The 14,785-nt window shown below is 45.5% G+C and overlaps 1 protein-coding gene across 4 annotated transcripts in view; it reads right to left on the minus strand.

The window, feature by feature from the left end:
• The window catches only part of CACNA1E (calcium voltage-gated channel subunit alpha1 E), a 312,745-nt gene that overhangs the window by 74,251 nt on the left and 223,709 nt on the right, over nucleotides 1–14,785 (minus strand). For all 4 annotated transcript variants that reach the window (XM_019501773.1, XM_019501772.1, XM_019501771.1 and 1 more), the window contains 4 exons: nucleotides 14,195–14,260; nucleotides 10,897–10,988; nucleotides 10,099–10,264; nucleotides 8,193–8,320 (listed from right to left, as the gene is read on the minus strand). In XM_019501773.1, coding sequence (XP_019357318.1) covers nucleotides 8,193–8,320; nucleotides 10,099–10,264; nucleotides 10,897–10,988; nucleotides 14,195–14,260 — 452 coding nt within the window. The remainder of the gene's footprint in view (nucleotides 1–8,192; nucleotides 8,321–10,098; nucleotides 10,265–10,896; nucleotides 10,989–14,194; nucleotides 14,261–14,785) is intronic.

The raw sequence follows: 14,785 nt of genomic DNA on the forward strand, positions 1-14,785 counted from the left end.
TTCACATGACTCTGAGCAGAAGCCACATCTTCATGGAGGGGAAATACAACTAAAAGAGATGCCCTTATTTCTGAATGGGACACGCTGGGAGAGCTTGTAACACTAGGCAGGTGACAAAGAGATGCAGGTTCAGCTAGATGTGCCACGCTAAAGAAGCTGACATCGTGAGGCAGGGACTTGCATGTTCCTGCTCTTACAGCTCTGTTTAGGAATGAGACATGAAAGGTGATTCTGGGAGGTCAGAGGCCCAAGTCCTGGCTGACCTGGCAGAAATTCAAGATTGGCATGTCTCAGTTGATCCTTCCTCCCTGACATCGGCAAATGAATTTTCTTTGTGTTCTCTGCAGAGCCTGCAATGGTAGAAGACACACTGAAGTCTAAGACAATAAACATTGCTTTGCAGGTGCATCCAATCATTTTTAGGAAACAACGGTTGAACAACTTAACTGTCACATTCAAATAGTTTAGACTGTGATGCAGGAGCGGATTGAGTGACAGGGGGTCCTGCCTGCTGGGAAGGTAGGCTGAAGGGCTCTGTGACTGCTCCTCTTGGCTTGAACTATAATCACACTGTGGGTCACATGGCAGTAAGGGGAATGACCAGCACTGCTACTGCTTTTTTTTTTTTAAATAACATTTGAATCAATCCTGCTGGAGGCAGAAAGGGAAAGGCATGGTGAAGAAGTCCTGGCTATCAGGGAATCAGTGCTTCAGTTCCCAATGATTCCCAATGAAGAACTTGGATTTCCCATTTGGACTGAATGTGAAAAGGTGTCCCTGGGGATAAACTGGCCTGCTGAATCTCTGCTGGAATACCTTATGTTTCAGTGACCACTTTCATTAGTCAACCCCTTACTGATGGACTGCCCAATCTGCTTCTGTACTGTGTTCCATTTTGCTTCAGTATCCTCCTTCAGGTCATTATGAAAAGGCCCAAAGAGTCTTGACTGTTCTAAATTCTTGGGATGTAATGCTCTTTGATCCTGAGGCCCTAAGTATGCTCCTAGTCTGAAAGACAAGTGTCTGTGGTCACTACTTTGAGGTGTGGACTGCAGAGGCATGTTGTGGGGGTTTTTTTTTACTATCATTGACTGGCTTGATGAGGGTGGTGTTCGTTTTTTCTTCTGCACCTCTTGTCAGCCGTGGTTCCAAGCCTGTAATAAGAATCCCTGGAGCTCTCATGTGCAGACTTGCCCACAGAGCAATCTCTGCATGTGAGACTAGATGATCCAAGAGAGAAGACAGATGAAAGGGGGCAGTTTCTCTATTCTGAATTCGTAATCTTCATCCTCATTATCTGCTCAGCCACTAAAGGTCAAAGCTGTGCAGGAGTCAGAGCTGTCCTAATTTTCACATGGGGAATTTGGGTTAGAGGTCCAAGCACTTTTCAGTGAGACAGGCTCTACTGCTCCTAGCTCTGGGAGGTGAGAGAGATCCTTCAAGATGGATCATTATTTCCCAGTATTGCTTGAAACTGGATAGAGAAAGAAGGCAGCATATGTGGAAGCCTTAAACTTCAGAATATCTATACTGCAATCCCTTCTCTACCTGACTGTCAAGTAGATCCCTGTCCTTGAGAACAGTAAGACTGATGGAGCTACCCACTATGAATGCAATATCTATAGCAGTGAATTGAATTTGTCATGGTTCTACAGAAGTCTCTGCTGTTAAGTCATTGCACTGGGACAACATGCCCTTATTGAAGTTGCTGGTTGCTAGGGAGGGGCTGATAATACCAGAAGAAGCTCAGAATCCCTTCTGGGAGGGTATTTGGGGGAAATAATGCCTTTCCCAGGAATGCGACTGCTGCATCAATTGTAAATAGGAAGAAGAGAGATCTTTGAGTTCTCAGTCCCTGTGGAATTTCAGAACCAATAGATCTCCTGACTGTAATCCCCCACTGTTTCCTAACAATGGATGAAGACAGATGGAAAGCTCTCTTACGATTTTATATAGGAGAAATTTGCCTGTGGCTTAAGACTACTCTACATGGTTTCCAACACACCAGGATAAAGAACCTATGCTTCTCTAGCACAGGGCTTTGCTGGGAATCAGACAGCTCCTTTGTATAGGAGGAGATGGTGGCGGGAGAAGAGGATTTGTGATGCTTTCTGGCATTGCTCATGTTTTCAATTTTTTTTATTTTTTTTTTGCTTTTCTTTTCCCTCTTGGAGAAAGGATCACAATCACCTCAAGGGACCAGCCCATTACCTTAGCTGGGTGTCAGTTCAGCCTCTTGGAGAAGGATAGGTATGATACATAATAAGTGAGGAAATGCTGAGGTACATCTGCTCTGCCAGAACTCAGTTTCTTCTGGAGAAGGAAATATGGAAAAGATGACAGCTTCTTTGTCATGTCAGTTTATTCCCTGCTTGGGTACATGGAAAAAGACACTGAGGATGTTCCCTTTTGAAGAGGCCAGGGGCAGGGGGAGCTGGGGGGTGAGGGTAGCTGGATTATCACTGAGGACTGTTTAGCTCATTTAGCCCAGGTGCTGAAGATGGATTGTGGAGGATTCCTGGAGAAGTTGTGCAGAACTGGGATAGAAGATGCACAGCCATTCTGATTGAGCCCCTTTCCATACCAGAGTGAAGGTCCTCAGCCTGGAAAAAATTATGATAGAGTTTCCCTTCTGGGAGAGAATGGGGGAAAGGACCTTAGACAGTGGTTTTGTTCAGCACAGAGTTTCATCTCCTTGGAGAAGAAGGATTTTTCTCACTGTGCCACAACACAAGCTCTAGAAGATGGAATGGCAAAGGATATATAGGGTGCCAAACAGTGCCTTTATGTGCATTGCTAGAGGAAGAAAACTTGGTGCATATAGTAGGCAAGTGTGGAAACATCCCAGAGCCTTGTGGACACATCTGAGTGGCTACTGCTATTTGTAGGAAAAGAGGCACAACCCATATGTGTCTTGGACAGGGGGGACGGAGAAGTCAGGACAAACAAGGAGCGAATGTCTAGCTGCTGGAGTGCCCGAGGAAGCGTTAGCTCTTTGCATCAGGGATGGCAAAACAAAACAAGATTAGGAGAGGAGCTTTCTTCCCCAAAGAAACATCCAGGTTTGTCAGCAGTGTGGCACAGCTTTTCAAAACTACCCAGGGCTCGCTAAAGGACTGCAGCATCCTGCTGCCTGCCACAGCAACTGGACTTCGGAACAGACTTCCAGTGACTGATCCAGTATAAAGAGAGAGGCTGCCTTTGCTTCTTCCCCTGCCTCACTCTCCTTTCAGGTTTCTTCTTTCCACTGACTTCCTGCAGCAGGGCACCTTTGGGTGCCTGCTTGGAGCAGGCCTTGTGAGGCCTGCCATTCAAAGAGCCTGAGTAGGCAGCAGAGGCAGTCTGCAGGTGGTGGTACTCTCCAATCAGAAGTCAGATGGGCACAAGGAGACTGCCTGATTGGGGAGTTGCTTGCAATAAGGGCAGGCTTGAGCAGTAAAGCCAGCAGCAGTTGCTGCAAGCAGCCAGAGGGAGAACACTGCTTGGCTGGAGCTGCTGCCCAGGAACACCCAGAGGACAAGGTAGAAACTGTGGGGATGGCAGGAGGTTCCTGGTCCTGGAGCATGACCTAAAACTGCACCCTGCTGCGGTTGGATGGTGTGGTAAGGCTGCTTCTGGCAGGCCAGCTTCCAGGAAATGCCACACCTGTGCCTCCCCAGTGAAGGGTGAGTATGGGGTGCCTGAAAACCTCAGCTCCTGCTTCCTTGTGGGTTACCCTGTGGGAACACACCCTGACAGAAAAGCACACAGGCCCAGGCCCACTGAGTGAGGCCTGAGCCAGAGTACAGGTAAGTTGACAAGTGCCTGAGGCCCAAGGGGTGTCATGTCCCAAAGGGTCCACGTATGTTGACAGACGCCTGAGGCCTGTGCAGCCATAGGCTGAGTTAGGGAGGCCCACATGAGTCATCAGACACCTGAGGCCCCAGTAGGGGGGCAGAGCAGAGTTATAAGGACCCGGCGGTGGTGTAGCGTATAGTCTGAAGGGCTGCACATAAGCTGTCCAGTAGTGGCAGCCAGCAGCAGTGTAGAGTAGGGCCTGAAGATGGTCCAAACGGCTGCACAGAAGCTGACTGGTAATAGAGTATGGGGCCCCAATGAGGGGCACGAGTTAAAGGCACAGGTATGAATTAAAGGCCCAGGCATGTTCAAAGATGCCTGAGGTCTAGTTTAGGCCAGAGCGGCCCAGCAAGGAACCAGGGGAGTAGAAGAAAATTTGTATGCCATCTGCAAGCCATGGGACACAGTGTAGGGCACTGTGTAATATGTCCTTGGCATCAGGGTTTAAAATGGGCAGTCTCCTGCTTTAAAAACAAACAATTTTTTGTTTACATCAAGGTGTGGCAGAAAAGTATAGATGAGCAGACTGTCTAGACATGGAGGTGGGCTGGCATGGTGTCCAGCCCTGCTAGATATCCTGCTACACTTCCCAAATGTCCTCCTAACATTTTCATCTTCCAGTTGTTAATAATAGTTATTGTCCATTCATCAAAGAAAAAGAGCCACTGGGATGGTTCTTAGATTTTGGAAACCAGTGATGCCAGTTGGTCCAGTGGGGACCCTTTCTGTGTCATGAGCAAGGCTCATGCATAGCACAAGCGATTTAGAAGCTCCAGGGTTCTCTGCATTATGGAGAAAGGCAAGGGACCAATTCCTTTGAATCTGCATTGATTGGGCTCTAAGTAAGACCCCCTATCCCACCCTTCCCTGATGTAACAACTGCTGCTTCTGGGAGGGTTTGGACCTCTTTAAACTCAAAGGAAAGCAACGTAAGGGTTCCCTTGTAAGGCGCAGTGGTAGTGGAGCAGAGGAGGGGGGAAAGGAAAGGTTAATGGTGCGTCCCGTTGCCAGGTTGTGGCTGGGGACTGGGAGGCAAACCTTGCACGCCACCCTGTAGGGGCAGTTCTCTCCCAGGCCCAGAGGCGGCGAGATCACCCGTACTAATTTGTACATATCCTTATACGAGATCCTGCCGCTGTAAAGGAAGCACAGGTGGGTTAATAGGACACCGAGAGAATGAAGAAGAGGAAACGAGAGCTTAAGTGGGGGTGAGGAACACACTTCAGGCCAAGAACCCAGAGGTCCATATCTCTCTCTGCTTGGATCCATCAGGCCCAGGCAGAAGAGAGCTGTGAAAAGTCACTTCCATTTAAGCAGAGCTACCACCTTCTTCATTCCATGTAGTTTAGCTTCCATCACTCTTACCCACTTTGGGAGTACCCCACTGGAAAGTTTTGGTACTAACAGTGCACCAGCCCGGGCACCCAGCATCCCATTCCATTGACCAATAAGGCCATTTTAGCAAGCCCATGGCTGGTCAGAGAGATTGGAAATGGGCCAGTATACTAGTACACAAGGACTGGTTTAAGTTTTGACAGTATTTAACACTTTTGTAGAATTGAGCCTGATTACACCATCAGCAAATTTGGCCCTATAGAGTCAGTTCATTCAAAAAATTATTGAGTTAATCTTTATTACATCCCAAGGAGGTTAGTAGCTGAGTCACTCTTATCTCCAGTTTCTGGGGAATCAGAGGCAGGAAGCAGCGAAGTGACTTGTCCAAGGCCAGACAGCTGGTCAGTGGTATGGATGGGATCAGAACTTGGGTCTCTTATTTTCAGTCCCATGCTCTGACCACCAGGTTGTGCTATGCCAAGGACACACTTTACTGCAAGCTGACAAAACCAGAGAATTGAGTGTCCCCCAAAAACAAATGCATTCATTTTGGGATGCAGCCCAAATCTTTATTAGATTAGCATAAATATCTAAACAGCTGAGTAGAGCAGAAGGACCTACTGTACAGGTGCAGTCAGATACTGAGTTCCTCCTACCCAGCTCCAGATCAAAGCCTTTCAGAAAATGGAAGTTTACTGAGCAAGATTGAGGCACAGGAAACTGTAGGCCCCCTGCCCATTATTGGGAAAGTCATGGAAGAAAGCTGTCATAAAGATACATTTAAGGATGTGCAATATGCTATCTTAATACTGCGTGGGACATTTGTTTCTTGTTTCTCTTCCTTTTCTTCCCATTCTCTGTGTAGTTTTTCATCATTGGTCAGAACTTGTCTAGGCAAAATCATTCACAACAGAGGCCAGGTATCTGAACCAGGAAGTGTGCATAGTGTCCTTACAGGTTCCTTGTTTAACAGAACTGAGGGCCTTTGGCAACATCTTTCAGTCAGAACTTAGAGCTCTATCTCGGCCTGTTGATCCCTAGTCACTCTTCCCCAGTTACGGGTGGGTATTCGAGCTGCCACGAGATTCTTTGGTGCAGAATCCAAGCATCCTGATTTCAGGATTAGCCTCAGAAGAACTTGCTTCTTTCCCTGGATTTTCCATACTAGCTGGCTCATGAAAAACAGCACAGATACTCAGTTCAATGAGACCTGCATGAGAGTTGGCACTGTACCATATTTGCAAAGTATAGGCAGTGGGGCTGTACAACAGGTTCATTTTTTTTTTCCTGGACTCGGGAATACTTGGTAGCAACCAACTTTCAAATGCAGAGGGAGCTAGGATAAAAAAAAAATGGCTGAGATCAAGAGGTCCACTTCCTAACAGTTCATGGTGAAAAATTCAGCATCCTAACCTTTGCTGCTTGGACCTTCTAAGCCTCCTCTCCCTTATTACAGCTTCCTCTCTCTACAGCTGACCTACAGTAACAAGGGCTGAAGTCTTAAAATTGTACCAGGCATGTGCATCTGATAAGACGACCACTCTGTTTACCGCAGGATTGGCATTACCTTCAAACCTTCAAGGCTTTTGATGCTGTAACCCTGAAGCAGTCCCAGGAAGAACTTTCAGTCATCTTAATGTAAGACTGTAAGGCTGAACCCAACTGGAAAAAGTGCTGAAATGGAGCAGTCCAGGAATGCATGATAATAGAACCAATTTAAAAGTTAGCTCTTCGGAGGCAATAAATTAGGTTTGAACAGTGGATTGATTCTAGTTGGTGTGTTTCCAACTGTCAAGACTTCCAGAGCTGACATCATTCCTGGTTCCTGGTACAGTGACTAGTGTAATATGGTTTCAGAGACGCCGCTCAAGGAAGTGAGCCAAACCTGACAGAAGACAGTGCTGAGAAACAGGCTGCCCAGATGGTGCCCCAACGCTGATGGGATGTGGGACTAAGTGGGGCCTGCCCAAAATGCACAGGGTGCCAAATGCATATTCAGGCTGCAATGAGGACATTAATAGTATTCCTGAAGCCCATGAGCTTGGAGCTGTCAAAGGCAGCCCTAATACATTCCCAATATAGCTGAGGAGTAGAGCTAAATTAGCTGTCCTAGAAATGCCCTGGTGACCTTCAGGATGCAGGCTGAGGACAGCTTTCTTGAACCTTTACACTGCCATTGCTCTGTGGGAGCAGAGCCAGGAGAGACCATTCTACATCCTGCCTTCTCCTGTCGGGTGGCAGGAACAGAACTACTTGCCCAAAATGGAAGCTGTTTTTGAAAGAGTCATCAGAGGACTGCCTGAGCCAAAAGCCTTCTCTTGCCTCGAGAGGGAAGGGTCATATGTACTGGCCAGAACAAAAAACTGGTCCAATCCTCAGACAAACCTCTACCCAAACCACATCATCAAATCAAATTTTTCTAAACATTTAGTTGATAAGTTAGCAGGAGCCCAGCTGTGACAACAGCCTCCCTACCAGGCTCTCTCATCCATGTGAATGGCAATTTTGCATTTATAGTTCACGCTGCATGCAAGGGCTGGGGAACATAGAGGTCCTTGAAGGCTGTTTTGAGGGCATGGAAATCTAAATGGCAGAAGAAAATAGGGAAGGAGGAAGATCAAGAGTCAAAAGTCAGTGGATGATGGTGTGAGAAGACAGAGCAGGATGGCCAAGCTGCCAAAGGAGCTTTGGAGAGGAACGTGGCAGGAGTTGCCAAAGGTTTGGATAAACATTGTAGCATTATATGCTTATCAGAATGGAACCACAAAACCTTTGGACATTCACCAGTTACCAGCTACCATAAAAGCAGGGTGCCCATGGAGCGATAAGGCTGACCATGCACTCCAGCATGGCTCTGTACCATTGGGCATCCCAGGAGCTCTCTGGTTTTTCCTGCCACAGCTGTGTGAGTAAGCAACTCCAATAGCCTTTCCTGACTGTCCCAGATATTACAGCCAAATGGGTTCCAAAAACAAGGCCTCTGAGAGATCAGGAAGAGGCAGGGGAGCTTAGCAACATACCATGCGGCTCTGTCATACTCCGCCCAGATCCGGACAAATTCGTCTAGGTGATGAGGCCCCAGAATGGAGGAATCCCGAGTCAGGTATTCAAAATTGTCCATTATGACCGCCACAAACAGATTGAGCATCTAAGTGGAAAGGAAGGAAATGGGGAGAAAGGAATGGAGAAGGGGAAAGACAAGAGGAAGATGGTATGTGTGAAAGAGGGAGGGAAGAGAGAAGAAAATGGAATCTGTAAATAAAGAGTATAGCAGTCTTGAGTCTGTTCCTTCCTCCCCTTGCACAGTGCTCTCCTTGAAGTGCACGCTGGGACCCTATGCTATAGTACCAATTTTCTCATAAATCAATACTTTTATTTTCAAACAGAAATAATTTGATTCTTTTTATGCTGTGTTAAAACAGAATGGTGTTATACATTGTATACTTAAAATAGAACAGTGAAGCTGAAAGGGTCCTCACAAGGCCATCTAGTCTGGTTCCCTGTTCTAGGTAGGATCATCCATGTCTAAACCATCCCAGACAAGGGTCTATTTAACCTGCTCTTAAAAACATCAAAAGATGGAGATTCCACAACCTACATAATTAATTCCACAGCTAACCTACCCTCATAACTAGAAAGTTATTCCTAATATCTAACCTAAATTTCTCTTGCTGAAATTTAAGACCATTATTTCTCATCCTGTTCCCTGAGGACACACAGAAGACTATCACCATCTCTGTTATAAAAAAATCTTTCTGTATTTGAAGACATATCAAATCTCCACCCCATCCCCCCAGTCTTCTCTTCTTCAAACTTATTACCCAATCTTTCCTTGTAAGTTATGTTTTCCAGATCACTCATCATTTTTGTTGCTTTTCATCGGACTCTTTCCAATCTGTTCACATCTTTCTGGAAGTGCAGTGCCCAAAGCTGGACACAGTACTCTAGGTAAGGCCTCAACAGTGCTGAATGGAGTCTAAGAATCACTTGCCAGGACTTGCATACAATATTTCTGTTAAAAGTAGCTCAGCTAGGGTAGAACAAATGAGTGCCAACTAAGAGGGGGTGCCAGTCTTTATCATGGCAACAGCGGCCTCTGAATGCCCCACCATTACCCATCAGGAACTTAATGAGCTTGCTATGCCTCTGCCTGTTAATAGATAATACAACCCAGTATGCTATTGGCTTTTTTGTTGTTGTTGCAATACTAGTTATACTGTGGACTTGCATTCAGCTTGTATCCCACTATAAATTCTAGGTCCTTTTCTGCAGTACTGCAACCTAGCCAGTCACGCCACAGTTGTACTTGAACATGAGATTGTTCCACCCTAAGTGCATAATTTTGCACTTGTCCTTACTCAGTTTCAACTGATTGATTTCAAACCATTTTTCCAATTTATCAAGGTCTTTCTGGATCCTAATTCTGTCTTCCACAGTGCCTAATACCATATGAAGATTTGTGTCATCTGCAAATTTACAAAGCCTGTATCAGTTTGGTCTGACAGAAGCATCAGGGAGGGGAGTCCATCTGCTTTGGTTCCAAGAGTGGCCTGTCAATATTACATATTTGAGGTGCTGCAATTGCACTGTAGTGCAGAGATACCTGTGCTACTTTTAAACTAATTGGCTTGGATATAGGTAGTAGCCTAGCCACTACAGTGTAGAGCTCAGAACAGACTGTAATAATGTGCCCAAGAAGCTGGGTTAAAACAAGGGCTGTTTAGCTGCTGTATCTGCTGCAGCTACATTAGGTACTACCTATACTTCACTGTCACACAGATGGAACCAAATCTCAACACAGTGGATCCCGCCATCAGGGAGCAGCTGAGGGCAGGGTGGAGCTGGAAACATCCCTTGATCAGAATCAGTCCATGACAACAAGTCCTGAGGACTGAGGATTGATGAGGTACAAGGAAGGAAACTCACCAGGAATGAGCAAAAGAAGATGAAGGAGACAAAGTAAACATAAGCCAGGTCAGTGCCGCAGCGCTCATTCTCATTCTGTCCAGATGTCGCTGTAGTGTCGGGCTCACAGCCTTTGCCTTCCAGGCATGAAAGCATGATCTCTTGCCATGCCTCACCTGTGGCACTCCTGCATCCAGAACACACCCACTGTCAGCACCAGCCCACGACTGCCCCGCTTTGCCCCACAACATATAAGTAACGTTCTTGAGGACTCACTCATCTCCCCCTTTCTAAGATTAAAAACACCACCAAGTTATGCTCTGAGGTTTTGGACTGCAGGCATGCCAGCTGCTTTAGACAATACCATGACATCTCCTTGGTAAACTAAACTGCATAATATTATTTCATGATAGGAGAAGCTAGTGACCTGATGGTGCTGGCAACTCCTTTCAACTCCCTTCTACCTAGCAGGACTGCAGATAGCATTCCTATTTGAATGGAAAGCTAATAATGTTTTAAAACTGGTTTCATTGATATCCTTCAACAGCATGATCCATGAGCTGGAAATTGGTGGTGTGAATGCAGCCCTGAGGGAATGATCTGGGGGGCATGGGGGGAGGTCACAGATGTACATGCAACGCTCAAAGGCCTTGGTGGTGAGTGCATGGCCAAGTGATCTGTCATCTCTGCTTTCACTTCCCAGAGCCCGAGCCAGTGCTGACTCTCCTCAGCCAAGGCCAGAATTCAGCAATGTGGCATGGACAAAACAGGTGGGGCAAACTGTGACATCTGTTTGTAACTTGAGGGACACACATGTACCTAAAGAGGAGCATGAGGGAGCCCAAGAAGCTGCGGAAGTTGTTGTGTCGGTTTATGTGGCTTCCTTCATCTAGTTTGATATTCCCAAAAACCTACGAGCAGAAAGGAAGGAAAGAAGGAAAACTCAGCACATAAGATGTGCCAAGCCAGGAAGCAAGCCGACCTTCACAGCCAGCAACTCAGCATGGGCTGGAAACCGTTACCTTCCCTCCCACGCACCCATGGCGCAGACAGCTGGTCTGAGCATAATAGCCAGCACATCAGAAAGGCAACTTCATCTGCTGGAGCTGGCCCTTCAGAGAGGAGCTCTGCTGGCTGTCACCAGGGGCAGGCACTGATGCTCACCCACACCGACAGAGTCATACACACACACATTTAACACACACGTGTCCTGCTGGTGAGAAATGTACCAGGCCAGAAGCTGTTTCCTACAGAACAGCAGCGTACTAAAGCTGTTGAATGCTTTGCATGCTATCAAGAAGCTTCCTTCAAAGAAGGGTAATAACTCCCCAGATAACATTCCCTTCTCTCCTTCAGTCCATTGGTGCAACTTTCCCAAACCGACGAGACTGAACTTTTTATAAATAAAGGGAGAATATAAGCTGACACTTCTGGTACATGTGAACAATTGTGAAACACTCTAATTCTGTGATAATGGAAGCTGTAGAAATATCTAAAATATCTTCTGGGACAATTCTGGTGTAGTTCACCACATTTCCAGTATAAGCATCTTGAGAAAAAAGCAACGTCTGAATACAAGACTGGGGCCCAGAAGTCTAAATCCAACTCCGACAAGTATTTCCTTCTGTTGCAACAGGCAAAGCACGTAACCTCTTTGCCTCTCCATCTGTACAATGAATATATTGGCCAGGCATGGGACACTGCAAGCATGTTTCAGTTAAAAGACTATTATATGGAGATACGATGGATGTTACGGATATGTTGTATAATCAGAAATAATTTTGTCTCATTGCTTTAAGTGTTTGTATGTTTGTTGCTGGCTCACTTGGGCATAATTAACACTAATTCTCTAGCATGTAAGCCAGTGTGAGGAGTCTTGTCTCCTCAAAGAAAATGCATGTACTGGTTTGTTCTGTTTCACAAAACCAGACAAAGGTGAAGGGTTGGAAGAGAGAACTCTGCTCTTGGGCCAGAGGCACATGTACAGAGACACAGATTTGAACAAAAAAAAAAATCAGACAAACTTGTGTCTGCACATACCAGGATCCTACACAGGTGATGAAGGATACCTGGTTCTTCTAGCTTGTGTACAGACAGGTGTTTTCTCTGTAATGCTTGTATCTTAAAAGAAGTGCTACCCTGCTTTGCAAAAGCTGATTGGTCACTACTTCTCTCTTGCACTGTCCCTGACAGATAGCAAATCCATGGTAAATCAGACCTGCTAGACACCATCACAATGACTTGCAAACACCCTAGTCTTAAAGGGAAAGGATGCAAGCATTGTACCTGAGACCTAAGTGGACTGTCCATGAGGAGGTGGTTGAAGGGGCAGGGGCAATCAAAGGTATAGTTAACACTGAAACTGTGACCATACAGTAATGCTGACCTACACCCCAGCAATACTGCCAGGCTTAATTAGTTTATGCTTGTAAAGTAGTTTGAAGAGGGGAAGTGTTGTATTATTATCTTTAAATATTTATTCTGCTTTCTGTGTATCTAAAAATATGCTAACTGCGGAGTATTTTTCCACAAAGGTTTGGAACATATAATTGTATTTTCTGCCTCCAGCTATTTTGTTCAAATAACGCCCACTGATTCCACTGCTTGGGGATTTGCTCACAATGGTGTGAAAAAAAGCAACTACTATCACACTGCAGGGGGGGAGGAGCTGAATCATATGGCAGCTGGGGGAGGAGAAAAGACCTGGAGCTGGTGGGGGCATGTAGGGAAGGATGACCAAAAAACAGGTCACTGATATTCAACTTGGCAGAGGAAAAAGGAAGGAAGGCAACTTAAATAACCACATCTCCAATCAAAAAGGGAAGCCAGATTCTCTCCATCTTCAGAGCAGGTGGTAGCCGTGTCATCCAGAATTCACAAGAACACATTTCCCCACCTCCCAAAAGCACTTCACAACTGTGAACATCAGGCAGTTCTATTAGTTAAGACAGTGCCTACAGTTACAACATGATGAAACCCTGAACATTAATAGCCAAAGATGCCTTCTGAAAAATGTAGCTCTTAGGAAGTCAAATCACAAGACAGAACCTGGAGAGCACTTTAAGCTTATGCTTAACTTTAAGCACAGGTAGTCCCACTCATCTTAGTCCCTTTCACTCACAAGCTTAACTGCTTTAGTGGCTCTGGGCCTGAGAAACTGATTTTGCAAAATGCTGAGCATCTACAGTTCCTGCTAACTTCAATTGCACGATCAGCCCCTGACCACTGTTTCAGCAACGTGTCTGTGAATCTTCACCAGGGATCCACATTTTTCCATGATTAAAAAGAAAAAGGTACATATCTATATATTAGTGGTGTTTCATTTTAATCATGGAAAAATATGGATTCTGGGTTAGTTTTTTATATTGAAAATTGGGGATTTTTTTTTTAATCAAAGAAAACCAGGATCCCTGGTCTTCACACACAAATGCATATTGGACGATAGGGGAGTGTTTGTTGGTTTGGATCTCAGGCACAAAAGGCTCTCACATACTCTCTGTGTGAACTACCTTCTGCAGGTGGGTGACAGATGGTAGAAACTGAGAAATTTCTAAAGTCTTAGAAAGTAAAGAGATCTGATTTGAAAGGAACTTTCTAACCTGTCCTTTTGGGTTGCCCCACTGAGTCTGATGGGAATGTCTGATGATGCAATCCATATGAAGGATTCCATCCACGTGTTCTTCATCATTGCGGTGATGTCACCATGATGATGTAACCAACCCATGGAGTAGGGAGTCTAGATATATACTCTATAAGTGAATTTCTGAGGACACACACTGGCAACCTGTGAGTATATTAAATGCTGCACCTTATTAACAAGCTGCTTAGACCTCAAACCTCTGGGCAGCCTGATCTATTAAACAGGAACTAACTTGATAAGCAGATGCCAGACTCAATAATGCTGAAACAGGTGACAAAGGCCTTGTCTACACGAGACGCTGACTGCACAGTTATTACTGTGCCGTCATTTAGTACTTGTCATGGGCTACTGCGCAGTCAGTGTCTTGTGCAGATGCCGGCAAAGTGGAGATGCAGCCAAAGTGCAGTACTCTTCATTCTGTCAACTCCAGAGAGAAGCATCCCAGTACGTGAGATACATCCAGATATTTTGGCTTACCTGCATCCCAATGATTGCGTATATGAAGAAAAGCATAGCTATCAAGAGACAAACGTAGGGAAGGGCCTGAAAGATAAGTCACAAGAGTCTGATTTAGCACAGATAGAGGCTTCAGAATATTGCTTATCTTCAATAGTTTGTGAACTGTACTGACCCCCACCCCCAGAGGATACAGCAATGACTTACAAAAAGCTGGTCAGCACCTCACCTCCTGCTTCAACTTCACAATATTTTTCAGTGATTACAGAGGCCGTAGCCAAACTGTGTCTCATCACTGCATTTTATAAAAGACACAGACAAACACTTGGCATATGCAAAAGCACACCAGCAAGCACCCCTATTAAACAGCTGGCAAAGTGTGCCAGTTACTGACTTACTGACTTGTAAATGGACACCTTTCATATGCATCACAAAGACCTTCAAGGACTCTCTGCAGTGGGACAGACCTTTGTTTTTTACTGTGAGACAGGCTTACCATTTTGCCCCTCTGGAGTTAGAATTAGGTAAGCTAATTCTGAAAAGTTCAGATGTTTGTGTCAGCTAAACTGACTAAAATTTGGATACTGACTAAGATTTCTGATTCTTCCTGCA

This window comes from Gavialis gangeticus, unplaced genomic scaffold, assembly GCF_001723915.1.
Source record: "Gavialis gangeticus isolate Ggan-Ray unplaced genomic scaffold, GavGan_comp1, whole genome shotgun sequence".
Taxonomy (NCBI): domain Eukaryota; kingdom Metazoa; phylum Chordata; order Crocodylia; family Gavialidae; genus Gavialis; species Gavialis gangeticus.